The sequence below is a fragment of the Pseudogymnoascus verrucosus genome, assembly GCF_001662655.1.
Source record: "Pseudogymnoascus verrucosus strain UAMH 10579 unplaced genomic scaffold scaffold_39, whole genome shotgun sequence".
Lineage (NCBI taxonomy): Eukaryota > Fungi > Ascomycota > Leotiomycetes > Thelebolales > Thelebolaceae > Pseudogymnoascus > Pseudogymnoascus verrucosus.
Genome location: NW_017263690.1, coordinates 214,094 through 237,085, shown reverse-complemented (window position 1 = coordinate 237,085; position 22,992 = coordinate 214,094). Strand labels below are relative to the sequence as shown.

Genomic DNA, 22,992 nt, shown 5'->3' with positions numbered 1-22,992 from the left:
CTTTAAGTAAGCCTTTGTGTCACACTTATTGCAGGTACTACTCCCCTGTGCAATCGTGGGATTTTTGTCAGTCATGTCTGCTCGATTATTGTCTATCGAAAGCTTCGGTAACTTATAAAATCCCCAACCCCAAGTGTTCCCACAACATCTGAGAGTGTGCGGAGATGGCGGCATGTTGCGACCACCTGCACGAGGAAAAACATTGCTTTGGGGCAAGCAAGAAGCGCCACGGAGCAACAAACAGTAGTTCGCGAGCTGCGTTTGCATTGCCGCTACTCCGCAATATCCGTTAGCATCTTTTCCCGTAGCTCCGAGACTCTTGAGCCTTCCACTAGATCGATGGCGTCACCATGGCTCCTATGAACCCATTCTTTGTTGGTTGGCGACTCAATCCTTTGAAAGCTTCTGAGTGCGGGCGGGGCCGCTTGCTGGGGTTATTCATGAGTCTGGTGATGCGCTAGTTAGCATTCCGTTTTGCGGTGGGCCGAAGACAGATTTCAAAGCGAACGAGACGAGATACATATTAATCGCAATCAACACTACTATTCGCACAAAATTAATAAGACGTTCGCACGCTCTACAACATGACATTACCCGCGTTCGAAACCACATTTGCACTGCCCATGACCTGCGAGGCCTGCATAAAGACATCGAAGGGTCCTTCAAGCAGTTGAGTGGTACGAGCGCTGTGGTCGACCCCCCTATGCACGTCATTCGTCTGACAGTACCTAGGTATCAACAAGATCACCGCCAATTTCAAGGAGCAACTTGTCTCTATTGAAGGTACGGCAGCACCGTCAGCAATTGTTGATGCTTGATTTGGAATATGTGATCTATATCCGCGATTTCCGCCTTGGTCCGCAACATCCGTGCCTCAACCGTGCGAAGCTGCATACGTCAAGAACTTTGACACTTACATACAGGGCTCTCAGATCCAGAAATTTCAACTATACGAAACATTGGAAGCCATCGGATCCGCAACTCATCCACTGTCCTTACACGAAACGGAGAGAAATCCTTACTGTCCAGTCGTGGACTCTTTAAGGTGCGTCTGCAATCCGGCCTCACCTTTCATCCCACAAGCGTGCAAGGTGCCCGTTGGCAGAAGCCCCAACTGTGGTCTTCGATCGGCTCGTCTGACATCTGATTTAGAGTGAAATATCCCATCAGCAATGCCTTTGGTAAAAATCGACGTGATCAAAGGGAGGCGGTCACCCGCTCAGTTGCGCACCCTAGCAGACACAGTCCAGACTGTGATGTTACAGAAGGTTAAGGCTCCTCCTAGGGACCGATATCAGGTAATTCATCGTGCACGTCGAACCGGAATTTTTCAGGAGGCCAAGGTCCTAGATTATTACGCAACATGAGAAAGACGTGATCATATGCGACGACACGAATCTAGGTTTTGAAAGGACTGATGACTTAGTTGTTGTTCAGGTCTTCCAGCAGGGCCGAACTACCGAGGACAAACAGAACATGTTTGCAGCTCTCGCTGACCATCTATCGACCGAATGTGGGCTAGAGAAGACTGATCTAGTGATCTCATGTGTTGAGAACAAGTCTGAAGATTGGAGTTTTGGGCTGGGAGAAGCACAAATTTTGAATGGGAAATTGTAGAAAAATTATCGGCCCGCGTATCGCGCTGCGAAGCGGCAAGCGTGCTGTACAAGGTCCGATTATATATGTATAGAGATTATTTAAGCGAAAAATCATCAACTTTTGTTGGAGGCTCGGTCGCAAGCTGCCAGCTGATTTGAAGCCAGAATATTTGTACAGATTGTGCCATCTCGTTTCGAAAGGACTCTTGAACCGTGATTGCCAACACAACATCACAGTTCAATCATAACACTTCTGTCAAGAAGTAGTGTAGCACAGAATACAAAAGTATTATGATGAACTGTGATGTTGTGTTGGCAATCACGGTTCAAGAGTCCTTTGCACACGAGAAGAAACATCCTCGATGTGCGACTCCTTTCATCGGAGGCTGCGGGCGGCATGCGGCGGATCTTGCGGATCATGCGGGGGGCGAAAACAGAGCGGTAGACGGCCGACCGTTGGCGAGCAACGGTCACCGCATGTGCACTGTCGCCCAAGCCGCCTGTCTTCTGGACCAAGAAGATATAACCCCGAGCTCAACTGACAATTCGACTTCAATCGACTCCAGCCTTTTTATTCCTTCTGCGTTCTGAACTAACAAGGTACGGCCAACTTTTACCTTGTGACCTGTCACGGCCCAGATCCGGGCAAAACCAGCTGACAATCATGCACAGATGAGTCCCCTCCTAGCACCACTGAAGACCAACACGGCAAGACGTGTGCTAAACAGCTTCCCATGGATGACTGCGCCGTTCATTGTTGCTGCACCTATGCGTGTCATGTCTGGCCCAGAGCTTGCCCTCGCCGTCTCCCGGGCAGGCGGGCTAGGGTTTATTGGCCCAGGCGCGAAGCCAGACGATACTATCACCGATCTAGCCATGGCGCGGAGGTTAATGAATGCCGCAACAACCGCCACATTCAACTCATCAATGTTCGACACTGTTCTACCAGTCGGAGTGGGATTCCAGCTGTGGAACGGTGATATTGACTCTGCAACCCGGGCTGTGCGAGAGCACCGGCCATGCGCAGCGTGGTTGTTCGCGCCTCGTAACGGGCAGCCAGAGCTGGATGAGTGGACCGATGCTCTGCGGAAGGCTTCCCCGGGCATACAGGTCTGGATACAGGTCGGGACCCTCCAGGAATCTCTCGAAGCCGCAAACAGCCGCTCTCGCCCGGATGTGCTCGTTGTCCAAGGCGCGGAGGCAGGTGGCCATGGCACAGCTGAGGGTGCGATGGGACTCATGACGTTATTTCTTGAAGTTGCAGATGCCGTACATCGCTCCAACATGCCTCTATTCGCAGCTGGAGGAATAGCGGATGGCAGAGGGGTGGCTGCCGCCCTTGCTCTTGGTGCCACAGGCGTAGCCTTAGGAACTCGCTTCCTGGCCTCGACTGAGGCCCGCATCAGCAAGGGTTATCAACAGGAGATTGTTCGGGCTACCGACGGAGCCAGTCACACAATCCGTACCACCCTGTACAACCAACTCCGAGGCACGAAAGGATGGCCAGAACGATACAGTCCACGCGGTATCGTCAACAAAAGCTGGCATGACCATCAAGCGGGCGTGCCATTCGACGAGCTCAAGCGCCTTCACGATGATGCTGTTCAAGCTGGGGATAGCGGCTGGGGCCCAGATGGAAGGTTGGCTACGTACGCTGGTGCTGCAATTGGGCTCGTGCATAGCGTGGAATCGTCGAGCGTGCTTGTGAACCGTTTGCAAACAGAGGCCTGTGATGTTATCAGGCGCCTGCCAGGGTCATAGTCTTGCTGGAGTGTCTCAATTGCGTCATAACAAGATTAGGATTTTGTCCCTTCAAATAAAAGCAAAGAGTGGCCTTCCCTCATCGTTTTGTTCGGAAAAATATATACTAAACATTAAGTACTTTGATTCCCGTCTCCAACACACGAGCATACGCAACTATGGGATTTTGTTCTCCCCATAACAAGCCCGCCAACGGGCCTATGAATATCATACATTGCACACGTACAGTTCGGCACCACGACAGATCGTTTCCCAACTGTGCGGCTGTTACTTTCCAACAATGCCAAGACGCTCTTCCATTGTCGACAGCTTGGGAATCAATCTCCTCTAGTATCTTGTCCTTAGTCTCCACCCATTAGAAATATATGTACAGCCAAAACAGATGCTCCAAGATGCGTCCGCAAATGTAAGCCTTCCAGCCAGTGTCTCGCGTCATGTACGGTAACGCAATAGTGACGAGTACGCTGCACGACTTGATGGCGATACCCTGAAGTGCAAGGCCTGTGGCACGGATGTTGTAGGAGAGGACTTCGGAGAGGAATAATACCAAAGGAATACGCGGCGAGGAAGAGGAATATAACGCTGAGTGTCAGAATGCGGTGGCCGAGACGTTCCATGATCGGTACTGTGGTGACGATTATCGCGCACAAGCCGAGGCCGTGCACGGGCCGATAAAACACGTTAGCTACGGGAAAGTCGCTGCTGCAACTGCAGCGAAGCACGATGAACGTTGAAGGTAGACAGACACACCGCCAGCGACTGCGCATTGCATGCGATCCGTGCCGAGAGCGCAAAAGGAAATGTGACGGAGGTCGCCCGTGCAACATTTGCCTCGGATACGGATACGATTGCTCCTATCGCTCAACGCCTCGTAATCGGCAACCTCAAAGAGGCGCAGGTCGATCGCAGACCGTAATCACGCGAGAAGCGAGTCCGTCGGTTCCCGCAGGAATACTGCCACAGCGGCTGGAGCGCCAGCAGCAATACAATCTGCCATCGGGGCGGTGCCAGCGCCAGCATCAGCATCCCCAACAAGGCCAAGAACAACAAGCCCAAGAGCACCAAGACCCAGACGGATACTTGCGATCTGCTGAGAGCAACTCTGGTGCAGCTTTTGCACGCCTGCTTACGATTACGCTCGAATCGTCCGATCGGAGTGTTTCTCCGATGCGAATGCTGGCATGGAATTTGTTTCTCGGAGAAAGGCAAACAGCGGGCCCTGTGCACCAGGAGACGCTACCAGCCGTTCTGTCGGAACTAGAGATGCGGCATCTGGCCACGGTCTACTTCGAAAAGGTCCACCCATGTTATGGTTTCATTGGCAAAGACATGCTGCTCCGAAGCATATCAAGCACATGGGATGGGCAGGGCAGTTCCAGCGCGGAAGACGCACTTTTGTGTGGCGTCGTCGCTCTCGCTTGTCTCTTTTCCAGCACTCAGGATCTGGCGGCTGAGCTGAGTCTTGTTGCACTTGCTAAGCGCCTACTAGACCCGTCAACTGCGGATCCTCCATCACTACATAGCGCTACTGCCTGGTTACTGCGCACTGTGTATCTACGGCTCACCGCGAAGCCAGAAGAGGCTTGGTTAGCAAGTTGCACTACCCTCCATATCATCGATGCAGCGGGATTAATGAGCCGCGCCGACCATGGCAGCGCCTTCTCCCTACCTCAAGACCCTCGAGATGTCCATCTTCGGAGGAGGGTGTTTGGTGTAGCGCAGCATCTAAACACATGGATGTCGTATGACCTCGGTCGGAATCGTGTGTTGGTACCGAATGCTGACACTGTTCCGCCATCTGCGCAGCCAGGCGAATACACGACGGAGCTGTTAGATCTTCTGCCATACTCACAGGACCTGGACCCGGCCAACGGACTAAGCATGGGCAGCCTTGTTGCAGCACTTGTGGAGGTTTTGGATCGAACCCATACAGAGCCGCCGTCTGTTCTAGCACAATGCAACTTGATGCTGTGCATTCATCGCAGGCTTCATTCTTCAAAACTAGAGGTCCCGGACGATGTCATGAACAAGGTTCTCGGTCTGATTAAAAACAGTATCCAGGCAGTTCGCTCGAGCGTTGCCGCGGGCCTTCCATGGCATCATGTGGCTAATATCCCTTTTCAGGCGATATGCACGCTGCTTGTTATAGACACTGTGCAGTCGTTCGCACTCCTGAATGAGTCCCTGGCTTGCGTTATTGCTGTCAACGATGCGTACCAGACAGAAGCGACGCGGGAAGCAGCCACTGCGGCATGTACCCTGCTCCAGCTGCATCAAAAGCGAAGAGAAGCTGATATAAAGAAACATTCAGATATGCTAAGCATGTACCCGTCGGTGGATTTTCCATTACGGGATAGCCATGGCGGTCCCTTAAATGGGTATGATCTGCAAAATTCCTGGTGGTTCAGCGAGTTCGTTGCGCACTCAGACCTGGCTCTAGGCGTCACTCCACTAATGCAAACGCCATAAAACATGTAATACAACTAGCTTAGCGGGTTTGAAAAATAATACAATCAAGGTTCAACTTTTTCTAGTACACTACAACATCCCTAACGTAGTATTACGGATACCAATAGTCTAAACTTATCTAGCATTAAAATTGCTTTTCCTCGTTGGAGCAGGGCTTCTAATGGGTCTTGCTCATCGTCCTCTAGATGGGGTTCTCCTCTCTTAACTGCCTCGCTCTCGAGGTCCATCGACGGTGAGTTATCCCTCTGTGGCGCCCTCTGTGGCGCTGCGAGTGCCTGCCATACTGCCGGGCTGTCCTCCTAAAGGGTTGAGCGGCTAGAATGTGAGAGTCATCTCACTCAGTGATTCAAGACAGGTAAGCAGCATGAGGGCCCGCAGGGAATCGTACTCCATTTGTAAGTGGTCTTCAAAACTAGCCGCTGGCTTCCTATTGAAGCCAGCCCCTTCCTACTTATACTCTTGTGCGTGTTCTCGTTGAGCCAAGGCCTTGGCTATCCTTGGCCGGAGCCCCTGACCGTGACAGCGGGAGCGTGCCTTTTATACCATTTTCAAACTCACCCTCGCTCACCCTCGCTCACCTTCGCTCACCCAGGTACCGGATTATCAATGGCCATCCAAAGTCGCGGTGCATCGCGTTCATGCGTACGAAGTGGCGGCCATCAGGTAGCTGAGGGGGACAACCGGATTATCGTGAGGCATCAAAAACTTGAGGGCGGCGACGCTCACCCGCTAGTCCGAATGGCACCGTCCTGAGTATTAATCCACTTCAAGCTTGTAATTCAGTGACTTGATGCTCTCAATCATGCCAATAGTCATAGCGTAAAATCTGAGCCCCTTGCCGCTTTAGGGGGTGAAGCGAGGGTGAGCAGGGTGAGCAGGGTGAGCAGGGTGAGCAGGGTGAGCAGGGTGAGCGGGGTGAGCAGGGTGAGCGGGGTGAGCGGGGTGAGGCGACGTAACGTTTTCGTGTCAGTTTTGTGTCAGTCTCGCGTCAACTTTGTAATAGTACTAAAGTGTGGCCGTTTTATCTTATGTACCTTGTTCGGGTGCCTTGCTCTTATTTTCTATGATCCACCATTTGTGAGCCATGTAACCTGAGCCCCCCCAAAAGTGCAGAGGTGCCACATCAAGACCATAAGTAGGTAAAGTAGGCGACTACATTGTGAAGTTCATGTGATCTGGGGAAGGAACCAAATCTACAAAACCAACGACATTTGAACTTCTCAGAGACATGGAAATTCCTTCTACTGGACAATCTTGATCCCATTATGCTCTGTATAAGCCGTTCTCATCAGTATCGATCCTTGTTCTCTAAATTAAATTGCTGGCCATATTCTGAAGCACTTGCAGAAAGAGCTGGTCTTTGCAGTAGGCGACCGCGTGTTGAGCAGGGAACTTGGTGATTCGACCTCATATGATCAAGCTGGGGGCTTGCATGGACTACACCTTATTCCACCATCATATAAATAAACCAATTTTGAAACCGTCCCAGTTCCAATTTTCCTCACTTTCCAAACGCCAAAACCATGTCAGCGATATTTAGTAGTGCCCTTCTCGACAGATTCCTCCGCTATGGCAGCTCTTCTCATGCTTCTTCATATTACTCACCACACCGAACTTTTTCCCACAACCTTTGACTGGGCAACGGAATGGCATCTCCCCCGTATAGCTGCGAGTGTGGATTTTCAAACTCAAAGATCGAGGGAACACTTTAGTGCATATCGGGCATATGTAGCGACCCTGAGGAAATAGGAAGCAAGAGGATGTGCTTACTGGGGTGGGTTTGTTCCCGTTGCTGAGATGGAGCGTTGTCTGCAATCCCTAGCAGGCTCGATATCGAGGGAAGAGAGCATTTTGCAAATTCTTCCATCGGCGAAGAAGGCGGGAGTTAAGGGACTTGGATGTAATAGTATATCTGGGGTTGGTTGAGGGTATTTTCCTGAGTAGTTCAGGGGCCTTAAGAATTTACTAGGTATTGCTGCTTGTACTGATGGCACTAGTCAACTGTGAGTGGTGTTTTTGAATCACTGTACAGGGATTGTTGACACTCGCAAGTTTTCAGTCGCTGTATCGATTACTGTATCAAGCTATACTATGAATCTTACACTGAGGTCGCGACTGAGTGCCCCAAAAACCACTCGTACGACTTGGAACAGTATTGCACCCACTTCCTCCGCTTGGCAAGTCACGTTCACTCTGTGCGTTGAATTACCCCCCAGTCTTCCTTCGACGTATATTTCTCCATCGCAGGGGTTAGTCTTCCCAATCTCCCCACCGCTGCAAACAACGCCTGGATCTTCCATGGCATCCACCAGCGTAGCGGGCCTAACCATGTTGCAGTAGGAAACCAAACCAGTGCAGTAGATGATACATGTCTAATAAATCTGCATTAGCCCACTACCAAATAAACATTTTCTACCTCAACTTACTGCATCAACATTATTTGAAATGGATTTAAAGTCGCTTTCTTCTCATGCACATCGCTGATATATAGTAGGAGATTTGTGAAAAAAACTCGATCCATAACATCATGCACATTGTCTGGATTTGCCCACATCAGCATCACACAGTCTTCGTCGGAGTCTGCAACTGGATAGAATGTGTGAGGGACGTATGGCTCTATTTCATGTGGACCATCCTCTGGAGTTGAGATATGCTTGATTAGAGAATATGTCTCTATTGTACCAATTTTTCCCTGGAGAACCTGGAAATTTTCGGACTGGCTGAAATGGAGGTGTAGAGGAGGTGACTGGCTCTTAGTAAGTACACTGCATGTAACAAGACAGAAAACTTACCTGAGGATGAGAAGTACCTCTTTGGCAGAGTGGATGATCGTGCTTATATGTTGCTCTTATCAGAACCCTAGTTACCAAGTTAGTTGAGCATTTTATTTTGTGCTTCCGGGACTGACGATGCATTTCTCGAAGGATGGGGCCTTAGAAACTCGAGAATGAAAGAGCTGTCGTAGAGGTGAAAAGGACCCGAGATCACCGGCTCGTCCAAACTTGACAATTGCATCATAATATTGCTCTGTCAACCACCTGCAAGTAAGGCAATTGAGGTTTAGGAAGATTTGACTGTGCACTATTTCTAACATCTATTTAAATTATCTTGGCTCGGAAGCGCTTAGAAGCACATTTTCTGGCCCTAACCCTAACCTAGAGGTCAATCCGCGACTAAATACGAGGTTTAGTTGATGGAAGTAACAGCACAGAGAGACAAGCGAAACTGATGAGGGAAACCGCCTGGTATTCGTTTCTATTAGAGCTCTATGTACAGATTTACCTCAACCGTATTCCTAAAATTGTTAGCTGCTCCCACTTACCAAGCCTTAGCAATATTATGAATAGGTGCGGGTTACTTTCAATTTGTTGAACTCGGCCGGCCGAAGCATGCCAAGTCGTGGTTTCCTGATTAGGGAACACAGTAGCTCCTACACCAGGTATGATGAAATTTGAAGACGAGCATCTTTACGATCCAATATACGATTCGTGCATTTCTATGTCCTAATAAGTGTCCTATTTTAGTCAATATATTTTAAGACCTAATATTCAGTCTTTTCAGGGATGATGACTAGAACTTACAAAATCTGATGGCAAAAGCCCCCACCGCCGGTCTATTCAAATGATATTGATGCAATAAGTTGTAACGCGTGGAGAAGGAGATGGCGCCAAAATCTGACAGACGGACTCTTTTGATCGCCACGCCTTCGCTACCTAAGATTGAACTCAGCGACCGCCCTTGCAACTACGAGTTTTTAGCTATGTTTATTAATCAAATACGCATTATTAGCAATTGGCAGTAAGTGGCTATCAATTTTCGGCACATCGCCCAAAACTCCTGAGCTGAGCTATGTTTATTAATCAAACACGCATCATTACAAATTGGCACTGGATGCCTATCCATTTTCGGCACATCCCTCATAACCCCTGAGCCAAAAGTGGGAATAACGCTCTCACAAGCGGCTGATGAGAAAACAGGTCAGTATTACAAATGCTGAAAAATGCTATGTCATGGAGCCAGCTGTGCTACCATCTGCTGTACCACCATCGCACGATCTTTCAGGATAGTCAGGTTTGGACGGAGAGCCATATAAATATAAGCTCTTTTCTCTGCTCTCTTGCTCGTTATCTGCTCATTTAGATATTCAGAGATATCTGTCACAGAAGAAGGATACATCAGTCAAGTGAAAAAATGGCTCCAAAGATTGCTATTGTGTTTGTTCGTACATCCGTCATCTTGATGATATTTGCTGTGTCTTTTCGTGTTTTGGCGAATCTAATAGGGCCTGCAATATAGTATTCCATGTACGGCCACGTACAGAAGCTGGCTGAGGCTGAGAAAAACGGCATTGAAGCCGCTGGCGGATCTGCCGAGATCTTCCAGTAAGTCTTTCAATATGTGAAGATGAAATATAACTGACGTTATATTAGAATTGCTGAAACTCTTCCTGAGGAAGCTTTAAAGGCGATGTACGCACCCGAAAAGTCATCCTACCCAGTCATCGAGCCTGAGCAGTTGACCCAATACGACGGTGTCCTCCTCGGTATACCCACTCGTTACGGAAATTTTCCCGCTCAATGGAAGGCATTCTGGGACAAGTCTGGTGGTGTGTGGCAGTCAGGGGGATACTGGGGTAAGTATGCCGGCATCTTCGTCAGCACTGGTACTCCTGGCGGTGGTCAAGAGACTACTGCTGTAAGCGCCATGAGCACCTTAGCTCATCACGGATTCATCTACGTGCCCCTAGGATACAAGACTGTCTTTGCGCAGTTGACGGATTTGTCCGAGGTTCACGGGGGCAGCCCATGGGGTGCTGGTACATATGCTGTATGTCACTTCATAAACTTTGAAGATCCGTTAATAACCTTCGTATTCTTTTTTAGGGTGCCGATGGTAGTCGCCAACCTACCAACCTAGAGCTTACAATTGCCGAGGCTCAAGGTAAGGCCTTCTACGAAGCCGTCGCCAAGGAAGGCTCTGCATGACTACCTGATCCAAGTACATAATGATGGCTTATCCTCGATGTCTGCAAAAACCAACTTTGATTCCGGGTGCTCGGCCGATCAAATCTCTCAGTTGGGGCTGAAGCTGTCGTGTTCATGTCACGTGTTCGATGTTCGATGTTCGATATTTTGAAGGGTGTACCAGAATACGGGGACCGTGGCCGGAACTTCTGACTTTTGGGGCAACGCACAGGAGGCCTCAGTAAATATACAGTATATAGTATAAGCAGATCAATTGGATTACTACAATATCTACGCAGCCTACGTATTTATTATCTACTTATTTACATTTAACTCCCTATGTATGTTTGTGTAGCCCCGTTTCTACCTATACTTACATACATTATGGTTTTAGGACCAGTGGAGAGTCTTAGGTTAATTACAGAGGTGACTACAAGGGAGGTTATCGGTTTTCTAACACCGTTGCCGGTATACCAGAGTTCAAGCAATACATAGTAGCAAGCGGTTGGGCAATTTAATCCGACATAACATTCCTGCAATAAAAACTTCACTTCTTTCTTGGGAAGTAACCAGAATCGCCACACCTTGGCATACCATAGCTCTATAGCAAAGACCATGTTTGCGCCGCCGTGGCTATCTCATCACTGCAATCCCCATGCTATCTTTCATTCATTGTTTCTAATATTTTCTCTTGAGCCATTACGTCTTGCAGGTGCTTATTTGCAGACATCTTTGTAACTGCATCATTGCTTACCACCATCAGTGGCAACCTAGGCGCTGCAGGATATCCAAACTGTTGGTTGAGCAAGCCCTTCAAGCCCGGAAGCTTTATTAAACATTAGCCCATTACATACCACTTTGAGTCCAAAGCAACGAAATATCAGCTGTGCTTACCCCTTCTTTTAGTAAAGCTGTTTCTCCTAACGAAGCCTTGCCTTGGAGTTCCTTGGCTTCCTGGAAATCAACACCGCTTCCTAGGCTTTGGGCCACCTGCCACAGCTTTGAACTAAAATTCTAGTAACCTGTTAATATCCTGTTATCAAATTGTTACAGGTAATACTAACCGGCGCGATGTTGGGCAACGGGCTGATAGCACCTGCAGATCCAACAGCAACAGATGGAAGGAGGAAGTCGATGAACCCAGCGAGAGTTTTGAACGACGAGTCATCAACGAGGGCAGTAATTCTTGCCAATTTTCCGACATTGCCGCAACTATTATAATATTAATGACCACCTTGAGAAGATTCAAATTGAAGGAGCTACGTACGACAGCATGATTCCGCATATGTTTGGTGCTGCTTTTGCAATTTCCACAACATCATCGCTACTTAGATCAATTCCTGCAGAAACTGCTGGAAAGTTATAAATGATTCTGCAGACATAAGTTAGCACTCATGTTCTTGCTGATTCGTTGGACTGTTTTTTCGCTAGCGTAAATATCTCCCAAACAGAGCAAACATGATAAGGTAAATGTTATAGGAAGGGAAGACACACACTGGTACTGGTGATGCAGCGGCCACATCAATAAAAAACTTCCTTATCGCTGTCGGATTTGTCTTCAGGACACCTGCATAGTAGCCTGGTGGAACTACGAGGACAAAGTCTGCTCCAGCAGCAGCCGCATCATGCGCCAGTTGCGTAGTTTGCCGAGTGCTGTGAGCGCCAACGCCAGCAACAATTGGCGTCTTATATAAGCCGATATCATCAAGGGCAAGTCGTAAAGTCTGGATTAATTTTATACGCTCTTGGCTATCCTACAATGCCGATTAGCAATTGCATCACAACAAGATGAATCACAAACCAAATGGGCCGCTTCTCCTATACTGGCCGAGACGACAGGGAAAATTCTTGGAGCAGTGACAACTGTTACGAATCAGTTAGTACTTAATCTTAATCAACTCTTTAGCTCTTGGGCATTGAATTCTTACATTTAGCATGCCTTGCATATGCCTCGAAGTCTATTGAAGCATTAGTAAAGTCCTCTTCTGCGATAGACAAGAAAGGTAATTTGATGGCATAGACAGCGACTTGCCTAGTTCATCGCTCTCGTTAAAGAAAACAGGCAGAGGGGCATAAATCCCATCGGGCAGCGTCTTTGCCATGGCTTTGATAGATGCTGTCAAGGACCAGCTCGAAAAGAGAAATGAAGAAATTAGGCAGATTGAGTAGTAGATAGTGTGCAAGAAGGTTATATGCAGGTACTAGCAAGTGACTGTACAGTTATCAGGCCTCTCCCTTTTTCGTTGCGGGGGAATAGGCAAACTTTATGTACTCGTTGATGTTGTAAGCCAGCCCCCGCAGTCCTGGGGCACGTTAGTCATGGGCCCACGTCGGTGGCGCTGGAAGCCTTTGTAAATGGCGAGACCGCCGGAGCCGAGCGCCAAGCCCTCGTGGTTGAGGTGAGACGGGACGTCACGACGAGTTCTGGACCACGACCAGTTTCGCCTTAGCTGGGGGTTTGAGCTGAGCAGTACACTCAGATCAGCCAGCCAAACGGCCCAACTTAAGGCACGAGTTGGCACGAAAAGCAGGCCTATAAATAGTATATAGACTCAGTATATATCATAGATACTGTACGTACTGTATCCTACGGTTGTGGCACTATTCTGGCTGCTTCATTTGGTATGTCCCACAGTGATATTTCTATTCGCCTGTTGGGATATCCACCTAGTTTTGGTGGACATCCGCGACGCTAGGATTTGTTGTAACAGAGCGTATAAACTTGATTGACCACCACTACGACCTGACGTAACTACCTATTCTATGAGCGGTATGCAAAACTCACGTAAACTCAGAAGCCAACTTTCGGCCTCAGCATCAATTATGCAACAAGGATGTTTGAGAAAGTACCTAACGTATAATATAGATATATAGAACAGTAGTTATAAGATAAATCAATTGACTATATAATATATCTACTGGGCCTGCTACAAACAGTAGCTCTAACCTTAACTTCTGTCCTTTGTAGCCTCGATCGCGGCAACCCCACCACTATAGTGCTCCATCATGAGACTCATTTGGCTTTCCTGTAGATAGAAGGTCCGCACCACGTACAGGTAGAGCTCATCGCCGGTTTTTGTAAAGGGCGTTTTACATAGCAGAAAATCGATGCTTGCGGTGGGAAGTAGATGTGAGTAATTTGGCCCATATTCCGTGACGGGACGGTTTTCCTAAAATATATGACAAGGGGCATAGAAGTTTCCTAAAAAGTTTATTGGGAAATATGTGTACTTAGGTATCTAGGTCAATTAGTTCAACTCACTGACACGTGGAATAAACAAACGCCTTAATAAATCAGTGAGTAATCAATTTATACTAGACGACGACAAATGGTTAATACATCAGTTTGATCACTGCAGTGCGACCTTAATGACCTCCTCAAGATTATCCTTTGGCACTCCAAGCTTCTCCAGCTTCTCTAGCTCCGCTGCGTCAACCTTGTGGTCGAAGTCGCCACCGAGGCCCTCTACGAAGTGCGTGACAAAGAACTTAATAAAGGGCGCCATACCATCACCCTTTTTGATATTTTCCTCGTACTCGCTGGCGACATCCTTGTATTCCCGCGTCGTGACGTCCCAGTTTGCATTCGTGGTGCCTGTGGCACGCTGCACCGCCTCCAGCATCTCCTGCTGCGACAGGCGGAACGACGGCGCGTAAACAGCCTTGTTCTTGTACTTGGCTAGGTCAGCCTCTAGCAGACTCAGCACAGCGGCAGTAACCTCGCCAGTGTGCGCGACCGTCGCCGTGCTTGTTTTGGCGTCAGCGCCGCGCCAGATGGTGGCCTTGCGAGCCTTCGGGTCAATGCCCCAGAGGCCGACAGGGAGGCTGCTGTCCAGCCAAGGGCCAACTGCAATGGAGACCCAGCTGCTGACTCCCAGCTCATCGATCAGGTCGCGAATCTCCTTCTTATTTATAAGAAGGATATTCTCCTCAATCAGCTTGCTCGCGAAAGGATCAGGGCCGAACTCAGAGGGCAGGATCCAGCGGACGCCGACCTTGGCAGCCGCACGCACGGCGGGCTTCTGGATGCTGATGATATGAGACAGAGGAGGCATAAGAACGACGGCATCCTGGCCTTTAAACACATCGGCAAGAAAGGCCTCATCCTCGAGGTCACCTTTCTTAACAGCGACCTCGGTAGGGAACGTGCTGGTAGCCTCGGGCCGCTGAATCACGGTGATAGTGTGGACACCCTTGGCCAGGAGCGCTTTGAGCGTGGGCTTGCCGAGTTGGCCACTGGCACCGACAATCGCGATCTTGCGTCCCTGAACTTGAGGCGCCATCGTGTAATAATTACGTACTAAAGGTGAAACGAGTCGTGAAGATGAAAAAACCGAGGCTGATTGATCGTTGGCTTGTTCGAGGGCACTGTAAGTGATGGTTGACTCAATTGATCTGATGTCCTTTTCTGAACTTCATCGTGAGGGACCATTCCACATCTATTTATTTGTCGAGCTCTGCACGAAAATCATTGCAGTGGCTTGCTCGCAGCACCTTTGTTACAACTTAACTTGCATGTCATCACTGCTTTGTAATGACGGGACTGATCCTGAAGAAAATTCCCATTTGTCAGAAAATACGTCGCACTTCCGCATTAGGTAAGGTGGACCGTGACTAATCCACTCCTTCGCTCATTGGGTACCATGTCATGTAAATGCATTACATATGTTCCGGCCCAACCGTAAGATATGCTGGCTCGCGAGCGGGCCGGCCCATTCGCGAGCTGGAAATCTGACGGTTGGGCCGGAACACATATATTGCACTACGGTGCTAGTAGTAGATATATACAGGCGACAGCAAGGCTCCAGGAGTGACTTGGTAGGCTCTGCACTGGGGGGTATTTGCTGATTAGAATGAGCCATTTAATCACTAATCTTTAAACTCGGAACTAAGCGACCAGCGGATGGCTCGGTCTTTGCAAACTCAACCACTCAAAAATTTCTGTGTTTACAAAGATGCCGCGGATTATTAATGGGAAACTACGTTCGATGCCTTGCGTTGAATAGGAGAGAAATGTTCTTGCAAGTTCAAGCTAGTAATACAGTGTTAATCATCCCGCAGAGATCTCAGGATTTGAGCTTATTCTGGTAATTACATTCGAGATTCAGAGCCAGAGCGATCCGAATATCTCCAAAGCCCCTCTTCTAGCCACCCGGATACTCATTCACTTGGATCGATTATCTTCACTCAAAATTATTACTTCTACTCCGTATTATACCCCTTTGGCATTAAACAGCAAAAATCAACTCATATCACAATGTCTACCAAGCCCATCCGCCGCGTCACCCTCTTCAAGATCCCAACGGAAGAGGGTCAAGAACAGCTCCTTGCGAAATACCGCACCCTGCCTCAAGAGGCTCTTAAGGTATTTCCACCCACCTCCCTATCCCACCTACACCTCACCCCAGAGCTAACGAGATCCTCAGGACGGCGCGCCATACCTCCTCGACATCCAAGCCGGCAAGGCATTCCCCGACCAGCGCGCCCAGGACTTCACCCTGGCCGTCTCTACAGTCTTCAAGAACAAGGAGGATATGTTGTTCTACGACACTGAGTGCACAGGGCATGCGGGTATCAAGAAAGTGGCTATGGCCGTGCACGAGGGCGTTATGATAGTGTATTTCGAGAGCATCTTTGACTAGATGGGTGCAAGTGGGAGACTGGAACTACGGATAAGTCAGGGAATGGGACCTCAGTGAGATGCTACTCGTGAGGGTCAGCGTTCAGTCTTCGTAATACACGAAGATTCTACGTAATAGGCCCAAACGTGACTTCCCGCCGCCCTATTCAACCCAAGATCCTTACAGTACTCATCCCGGAATAATCGTACTTACGGTAGAGAACAGAAAGTAAGAATAAAATTGCATCTATAACTGCCCTTCAAATCAAGTGATAACGTATTTCACCCTGGCGCCTCTCGCACGTACGGGCATTATGACCTATCTTCTCACATCGGCCACAGCGCCGTTGGCCGGCCCGTAGAGCCCACCTGCCGACTACTCTCACTTGCTACCTCCGTACGGACTTGAGCTTCTCGCATTATTGATCCAATTACCAGCCCTACTACAGTAAGGATCTGTAGGCCCCAAAGACCGGCAGCAGCCACGTAGCACCTGTCAACACTCGTGACAGTAACAGTTGCAAAAATAGCGGTTCCTTTATGTAATGCAATTTTTGACTAGAGTAGTCTATAAGAGAGCATTTATTGGTTGCAAGGTGTTTGAGAAACCCAAGGGTTAGCGTCTGTAGAGGGGTTCCTGTAGGTGCAGCAGCCTCTAACCAACTCTAATACAACAGAAGAGGATGACCTCATATTCTAGATAGGCAGAGGAGAGCCTATAATCCCCACTACCTTGACTGCGGATTATTAGTTCGGTTTTTTCAGTTGTCAAACTTTGGAAAAGATTGAGGCCCTTGGTAGGCGGTCTAGATTCTTCAGATCCGCGGTTGACATGCGTACATCTTGTTGATGATGTCACCACCCACCGAGTGCCTCGGTCACCGTGGGAACTGGAAGGGTTGGCAGACGGTGCATATCGCCTCTTCCGGAGAGCTGGCTAGTCACTGCAGGGTATAATTTTCATTTGCCGTTATTTAAATGAATAGTGGAGTTTTAACTAAAAAGATAGCCCCCAAACACCGACTGTAAAAGGATACACTAGCAGAGTCCGTAATCGCAACCATATGTATCCGAAACATAGTTAACCGTCAACTCGCCATCTGCCACATTATTGTTGCCCTGTGGTGCAAACAAGGGTACGCTCCCACAACCTTTGCATCCGTGTTCGCGTAAAAGCTTGATGAGTGGCGGTAGAGAATGGCCGGGCGCCCCGCCAGAATTCTGCAAAAATACACATGAAGAAATATGGTCCGAGAAGTAGAGTCCAGTTGGCACATCAGCTTTTATGCAGGCGATGTGCTCACCGTTGTTGTACCAGCGATTTGGATCAACTCCATCGATTATAGCAACGTAGTTTTTGACTTGTGTGTAGAGTGACAGCTGAGCACAACGGGCATTACCCTTGCAGTTTATGCCCTCTGCTCCCACCCCAGCGATAGCGCCTCCAAGAGCCAGGAGAAGTCCGATGTTGAACTTCATCGTCATTGATACCCTAATGCTGTTAGTCTTGTCTAATTGAAAGGTTTGTTATCAAGGTAAAACTGGTCTTACCGTAATAAAATTGTAGGGTAATCTGGAGCACGAAAGCGTAATGGCCAATTGCTTGATATGTTTGATGTGAATAATAGCAAGGTATTTATACTTGACCTTTATGGGTTTCCCGCGGTTTACTGCTAGCCAGTTGAAGGCCATTTACAGATGGATTATAATTGGTCGATGATAGAAGCGTTAGTTCCATCTGAAAGCAGGTCATAAGCCAACCAGATTACTAAACAAGCTTTTTCAGGTAAAGATAGCACTAGCGCCGTCACCCAACATCCAAGACCACACATGTGTGGTGGCACCTTTGCTAGGTTCGTGTAAGATTTTAGCGCGCAGATCTCTTTCTGATCTGTTTGTCATCAGCCGAACAGCGTTTGCTAAGCTAGGGAGATACGTCCTATTTATAATCACTCGGTCTATGCAACAGGCTAAGTAGCGTGATACAAAGACACATCTCATAAGATCTTTCTTGCTGTGTTACAACAAAACGATGACAACTCCGGGACGTACCCACGTTCCATGGCAGACCCAAACAGCTCAGATCAGTGAATTGATCAGTTATATCGGCTTTCTCGAGGCGAAAGTCTCGTATCTCCAACGCCACCATGAACACTGCGATACAGGGGTAGATGGACCCCCTTTGGCCGATGCAAACTTGCCATATCTTCCGCCTGACATTGTTGTTGTCAACGATGAGAGCCGAATCGTCCAAGCCACGCAGTCTTCCCCAGCCTTGTCGCTCACAACTACGCAGCCGCCTAAAAACATATTCGGAGGCAATCCCCGCTGGAAGCAAATCATCAACCAATTAACCACGGGGTGGGACAAAGCCAGTAGCTGGGAAGATAAGAGAGTGGTTATTGGACTTGACTCGGTCGAACGGAACAAGTATGCTCTAACAGCCATTCTAGGCTTAAAAAAAGACCTATTTCCTCCACGAGACGAGTCTCCACCATCTACATCCCGAGACTCTTTCTATGCGACTGACGCTTTGATAATGTCGGCTCGGAAGTATGCTATAGACAGTAAAGCCTCCCAAACAAGTGAGGGCCTTGTTGTACAGGTGCACATCTTCCGCGAATTGGTCTTCGCGTCCTTGTGTGTGGTAATGGAGCATCAAGGTCTTCCAATTGATACCATCGATAGCCTAATGCGAATCTGTATATCGAGCTCTGGATCGGCAAATTTATATCGTTTGAGGCGTGGCGCACTTTGGATCAATCGTGTAATTTCAGGTACTATGATGAAGAAAATGGGATGGGGCCGTGGATCTACCGAGTTTTTCTTCCTCTGTAGGAATCCCTTCCGTACTAGCTGAAGCAATCAATGACTGACCAATATTCTGCAGCTGGACGGCCAGTTTCGCAATACGGTCTGCTGTGGGAGGCATGCACTCACTCCTTCCCATATCTGAGCAAACAACTTGCCCATATTAGTTGTAACGTTAATGTCCCTATCGATGATCCAAGTTGGATTCCTTTCTCAATACCTGTTATTATTAAGCAGCTTCTTGGTGATGTATTAACGTATATATACTTCTCCTGTTCAGGAGTAAACACTGACTATCATCAGGATCGAGCAAATCTGCAACGCCTTGGATTATAGCATAGATGCAGTTTGAAAAATGCTGACGAGTGGACTATGAATTACCACTTGATAGAGCAAGATAGTGTAAGGCTGCATCCTAAACGATAGGATGCACAAGGGTTTCTTGCGTATAGTTTAACTTATCGGAGGAGGCAGGGGATCTGTAACGGGGTGGTGCCGACCGACCGTTACAGTATATATAGCGTGTTACGCGTATTCCCGGCGAGCCGGAATACTGTATTCTATAAACTAAACTCTGCCCCCTATTCCCTCAGGGTCCGTCTTCACTATATACAGGGGCTTGACCTCTAGTTATGGTGCAATGCTAGTCTGGTTCGTAGGCGATCTAATAGGGGGCCGTCACGCACCCCTTTTACGGGCTGCCCAACAAACCCGTAGGCAACCCGTACGTGGTCCTAGGAATGCGTGAGGCAGGTGTGCCCAACTTCTTAGTGCGCGCACTGGGGTCGAACCGGTTGGGACCCGCCTGTGACATAGTGTGTGCGTACGTAGTATAACTCATTGTTTGTCAACCTCTAGTCCTTCTCCTAAAAGAGGCTAGTCCTTTTTACATGAAAAAAAACCCCTTAAAACATCAAGCCGTTCATCACGAGTTAATTACTGTTGTTGAGGTGGAGTAATAAGATCGTCGCCCTCCTTAATTACGTTAATTGAATTGTAAAAGTAAGGGCAGTGGGCAAGAAAGCTGTACATAAGAGCGTTTGTTCTTAACCCACTTGCACATTAACGCCGTCTTAGGATAGATCTGACAGGGCTGTCTTACATTAGCGCCATTTTAAGGTCTGCTAACACTGTCCCCACCACACACATGTGGTGGGTCATGCAGCTAAATCCAGCAAAGTTGTCTTACATTAGCGCCATTTTAGGGTCTGTTACAGTAGCACTGTTCCCACCACATGTGTGTGGTGGGTCATGCAGCTAAATTTAACAAAGTTGTCTTACATTAGCGCCATTTTAGGGTCTGTTAGCGCTGTTCCCACCACATGTATGTGGTGCGTCATGCAGCTAAATCTAACAAAGCTGTCTTACACTAGGTATGTTACAAGTCTTGCTGCCTGCAGCGCATAGTGTCCAGAAACTTCGTGTTCTACAAACACATATTCATTCGAGGGAAAAATTGCAACTTGCATTACGTGATCTTCTGTTCCAGACCAATTAATGCTATACTAAAATAGGACTGTGGACGCTCTTGGCGAGATTGTGTCTGTGGCACTTTCAAACTCATCAATACTGTGGGAAAATCCACACTGTGGGGCCCTGAGCCCAGATACAGTCAGCTCTTGCCCCCTGCATGTTGGTCCTCATCGCGTCGCGCAGTTCTTGGCATTGAAGCTGAGAAGAAGGTGGGAACGCTACTCCCCGTTTGCTGGGTCCCCCCTTGCGGCTGGAACTGTCACGCAAAGTCATCGATACGAGTACTGCTCTCTTGCACACATAGTTGTCTGTCATGACTTCTATTCCCTCTTGTGTCGTCGCAGAGTTGTTGCCGGAATGTCGGTTCTCAGATGTCTGTTGTCCAAACGGAGATCGATTATCTGCATCGTTGTCCTCGGCCTCATTTTCATCGTGGGGAAGTACATAATTATCACGCATGGCGATTCATTTGAATGGCGCCAGTTTACGCCTTCTTCTACCTCGGGCTACATAGGCTCGCAAAATTCTAAACTAGAGCCTCTGGACCAATACCGCACCCAGCCTGTTGATGACTATGAGAGTTGCAACAAATTATACGGCCCTCAATACCTACAGCACATCGCTGATAATCACATCTTCTATTGTGAAGATGGATCTCGCTCGTCGTTGGAGTTCTTCACAACTACTAACAGTGACGTGGCCTGCGTTGCTCGGGGTGTTAGTTATCAGAAGACTCAAAGACAAGATGTCCTGGTCCATGAACTGTCAACTGCGGAACCTCACGACTGAGATCGCTCTTGATCCGTCGAAAGCTGCCAACTTGAAGCTGTTTCGAAATGTCGATAAGTTCAAGAAGTACTTCTATGAAACCGGTGTAGGCACGCAGCTAAAGCGGTGGAATATTTCACGAGAAGCAAACGACAACGGTAAAAGTTGTAACACGAAGAAAAACGACAAGAAATATACGATGTTTGTGAGACGGGAAGGAAACAACAACATTTGGCATAAATTGTTGGAGATGTGGCAAACCAAACTTACTCTAGACGCTCTCCAGATGACAGACTATGGATCATCCTTAGGACAACCGTATCTAACAGCCGCTGCGCGAAAAGAAGTGCAAGTTGTATTCGAAGATGATGCTGAGGGACCAGTCGACAGTCTCTGGAGTATAGTAACTGGCAGCGAGCCAGTACGCCTCAGCACCCTTAGCGATACGTGCCTCGGCGATGTCATACTCCCTCTCGTAGGGACTAGCAGTCCCTTTTGGATCGGTGTCTGGGACGACATGGATTGCAAGTCGGCTTACTTAATTGACCCCTTCATCCGCGACATCTACACTCACCTTGGGATGACCTACAAAGAGCGCACGACGGAGAACACAGTCGTCACAATCATCAATCGTACCACAACGCGCCAGATCTTCAACATCGACAGCCACATAGCGAAGCTCAAAATCACCTTCCGCGACACCAAATTCCAGATCGTCGACTTCTCAACCATTTCCCTGCGCGAGCAGTTCGAGATCATAAGCCAGACGGATGTGCTCATAGGCGCTATGGGCGCGAGAATGACGCACATGTTCTTCCTCCCCAAACAGTCTACCGTCGTTGAGATCATGGCGCCCGGAGCGCACTACACCGGCTTCCGCAACCTGGCGAAGATGCGCAAGCTGCCCTACTTCACGGCACACGGCACGCCCGAGGATGAGTGGAAAGTGGCGCATGGGGCGCAGAACGATGCGCGCGAATCGGAATCCGAGATGGAAAGGAGGCATTGGCAGAATGATAAGTATCTGTACTTGACAGAAGAGCAGTTCGTGGCACTCGCGGGCGCAGCCATCAATGCTCAGCTGAATCGGGGGACACGGTCGGCGGATGTGAAGCCGTATTAGCTGGTGTACTGTGCCAATAGCCTTCATACTAATTTTTCTTCTTCTTCTCTTTCGCTATATTCATACTCTCCAGCTGTATCTACTTTAGACTTTTTGATGAAATCCTGAGATGGGTCTACTATTGGCACATGTCAGCTCGGTCCAGGAACGCCGTCATCCAGTGAAGCTGTCCCCGATGCACCACATACCATACACTGTGCACTCTACCTTCGTTCGTCTTATTTTGCCCCATAAGGCTTTATACGGGGCATTTGCCCCATCTGCCGATAATTATCTTCATGTGAGAGATGCGTGTCTCATCCCAGTGCACCGTCAGTCTAAAGAGCTGTCGTCCTGAGGGATCGCCTCGCCAAGTCACTAAATTGCTGCACTATTGTTTGCAGCTAAAACTCGGCCACACCGCCT

The 22,992-nt window shown here is 48.5% G+C and overlaps 11 protein-coding genes across 11 annotated transcripts; 7 read left to right on the top strand and 4 right to left on the bottom strand.

The window, feature by feature from the left end:
* Positions 1-128: 128 nt before the first annotated feature.
* Positions 129-1,617, top strand: VE01_07757 (uncharacterized protein; the record flags this gene model as incomplete). The annotated part of the gene is made up of 5 exons (XM_018277190.2): positions 129-677; positions 733-856; positions 933-1,045; positions 1,153-1,298; positions 1,351-1,617. Exons 4-5 carry the CDS (start codon positions 1,173-1,175, stop codon positions 1,615-1,617), a joined length of 393 nt encoding a protein of 130 aa, XP_018128141.1. The 5' UTR covers positions 129-677; positions 733-856; positions 933-1,045; positions 1,153-1,172.
* Positions 1,618-1,747: 130 nt separating this feature from the next.
* On the top strand, positions 1,748-3,650 carry VE01_07756 (uncharacterized protein). Its single transcript, XM_018277189.2, has 2 exons — positions 1,748-2,198; positions 2,271-3,650. Exon 2 carries the CDS (start codon positions 2,271-2,273, stop codon positions 3,357-3,359), a length of 1,089 nt encoding a protein of 362 aa, XP_018128140.1. The 5' UTR covers positions 1,748-2,198; the 3' UTR covers positions 3,360-3,650.
* Positions 3,651-3,946: 296 nt separating this feature from the next.
* Positions 3,947-5,909, top strand: VE01_07755 (uncharacterized protein). The gene has a single exon (XM_018277188.2). The coding sequence runs from the start codon at positions 4,083-4,085 to the stop codon at positions 5,826-5,828; it is 1,746 nt and encodes a 581-aa protein (XP_018128139.1). The 5' UTR covers positions 3,947-4,082; the 3' UTR covers positions 5,829-5,909.
* Positions 5,910-7,872: 1,963 nt separating this feature from the next.
* VE01_10807 (uncharacterized protein) lies at positions 7,873-8,915 on the bottom strand. The gene is made up of 4 exons (XM_059464257.1): positions 8,737-8,915; positions 8,621-8,687; positions 8,255-8,574; positions 7,873-8,200 (listed from the first exon to the last, which is right to left on the bottom strand). The coding sequence occupies exons 1-4, from the start codon at positions 8,844-8,846 to the stop codon at positions 8,017-8,019; spliced, it is 681 nt and encodes a 226-aa protein (XP_059320240.1). The 5' UTR covers positions 8,847-8,915; the 3' UTR covers positions 7,873-8,016.
* A 1,089-nt stretch (positions 8,916-10,004) lies between these two features.
* ALTA7_2 (Minor allergen Alt a 7) lies at positions 10,005-11,061 on the top strand. Its single transcript, XM_018277187.2, has 4 exons — positions 10,005-10,046; positions 10,125-10,210; positions 10,259-10,655; positions 10,712-11,061. Exons 1-4 carry the CDS (start codon positions 10,020-10,022, stop codon positions 10,811-10,813), a joined length of 612 nt encoding a protein of 203 aa, XP_018128138.1. The 5' UTR covers positions 10,005-10,019; the 3' UTR covers positions 10,814-11,061.
* A 238-nt stretch (positions 11,062-11,299) lies between these two features.
* VE01_07753 (uncharacterized protein) lies at positions 11,300-13,099 on the bottom strand. Its single transcript, XM_059463906.1, has 8 exons — positions 12,825-13,099; positions 12,721-12,750; positions 12,594-12,655; positions 12,287-12,546; positions 12,060-12,164; positions 11,857-12,004; positions 11,687-11,806; positions 11,300-11,618 (listed from the first exon to the last, which is right to left on the bottom strand). Exons 1-8 carry the CDS (start codon positions 12,892-12,894, stop codon positions 11,451-11,453), a joined length of 963 nt encoding a protein of 320 aa, XP_059319497.1. The 5' UTR covers positions 12,895-13,099; the 3' UTR covers positions 11,300-11,450.
* Positions 13,100-14,110: 1,011 nt separating this feature from the next.
* On the bottom strand, positions 14,111-15,438 carry VE01_07752 (uncharacterized protein). Its single transcript, XM_018277185.2, has one exon. The coding sequence runs from the start codon at positions 15,073-15,075 to the stop codon at positions 14,143-14,145; it is 933 nt and encodes a 310-aa protein (XP_018128136.1). The 5' UTR covers positions 15,076-15,438; the 3' UTR covers positions 14,111-14,142.
* A 156-nt stretch (positions 15,439-15,594) lies between these two features.
* Positions 15,595-16,659, top strand: VE01_07751 (uncharacterized protein). The gene is made up of 2 exons (XM_018277184.2): positions 15,595-16,157; positions 16,219-16,659. Exons 1-2 carry the CDS (start codon positions 16,050-16,052, stop codon positions 16,432-16,434), a joined length of 324 nt encoding a protein of 107 aa, XP_018128135.1. The 5' UTR covers positions 15,595-16,049; the 3' UTR covers positions 16,435-16,659.
* A 705-nt stretch (positions 16,660-17,364) lies between these two features.
* VE01_07750 (uncharacterized protein) lies at positions 17,365-18,195 on the bottom strand. The gene is made up of 2 exons (XM_018277183.2): positions 17,964-18,195; positions 17,365-17,904 (listed from the first exon to the last, which is right to left on the bottom strand). The coding sequence occupies exon 2, from the start codon at positions 17,895-17,897 to the stop codon at positions 17,451-17,453; it is 447 nt and encodes a 148-aa protein (XP_018128134.2). The 5' UTR covers positions 17,898-17,904; positions 17,964-18,195; the 3' UTR covers positions 17,365-17,450.
* A 212-nt stretch (positions 18,196-18,407) lies between these two features.
* On the top strand, positions 18,408-19,575 carry VE01_07749 (uncharacterized protein; the record flags this gene model as incomplete). The annotated part of the gene is made up of 3 exons (XM_018277182.2): positions 18,408-19,246; positions 19,303-19,480; positions 19,527-19,575. The coding sequence occupies exons 1-3, from the start codon at positions 18,445-18,447 to the stop codon at positions 19,573-19,575; spliced, it is 1,029 nt and encodes a 342-aa protein (XP_018128085.1). The 5' UTR covers positions 18,408-18,444.
* A 1,528-nt stretch (positions 19,576-21,103) lies between these two features.
* Positions 21,104-22,587, top strand: VE01_07748 (uncharacterized protein; the record flags this gene model as incomplete). The annotated part of the gene is made up of 1 exon (XM_018277181.2): positions 21,104-22,587. Exon 1 carries the CDS (start codon positions 21,265-21,267, stop codon positions 22,585-22,587), a length of 1,323 nt encoding a protein of 440 aa, XP_018128086.2. The 5' UTR covers positions 21,104-21,264.
* Between the last annotated feature and the right edge of the window lie 405 nt (positions 22,588-22,992).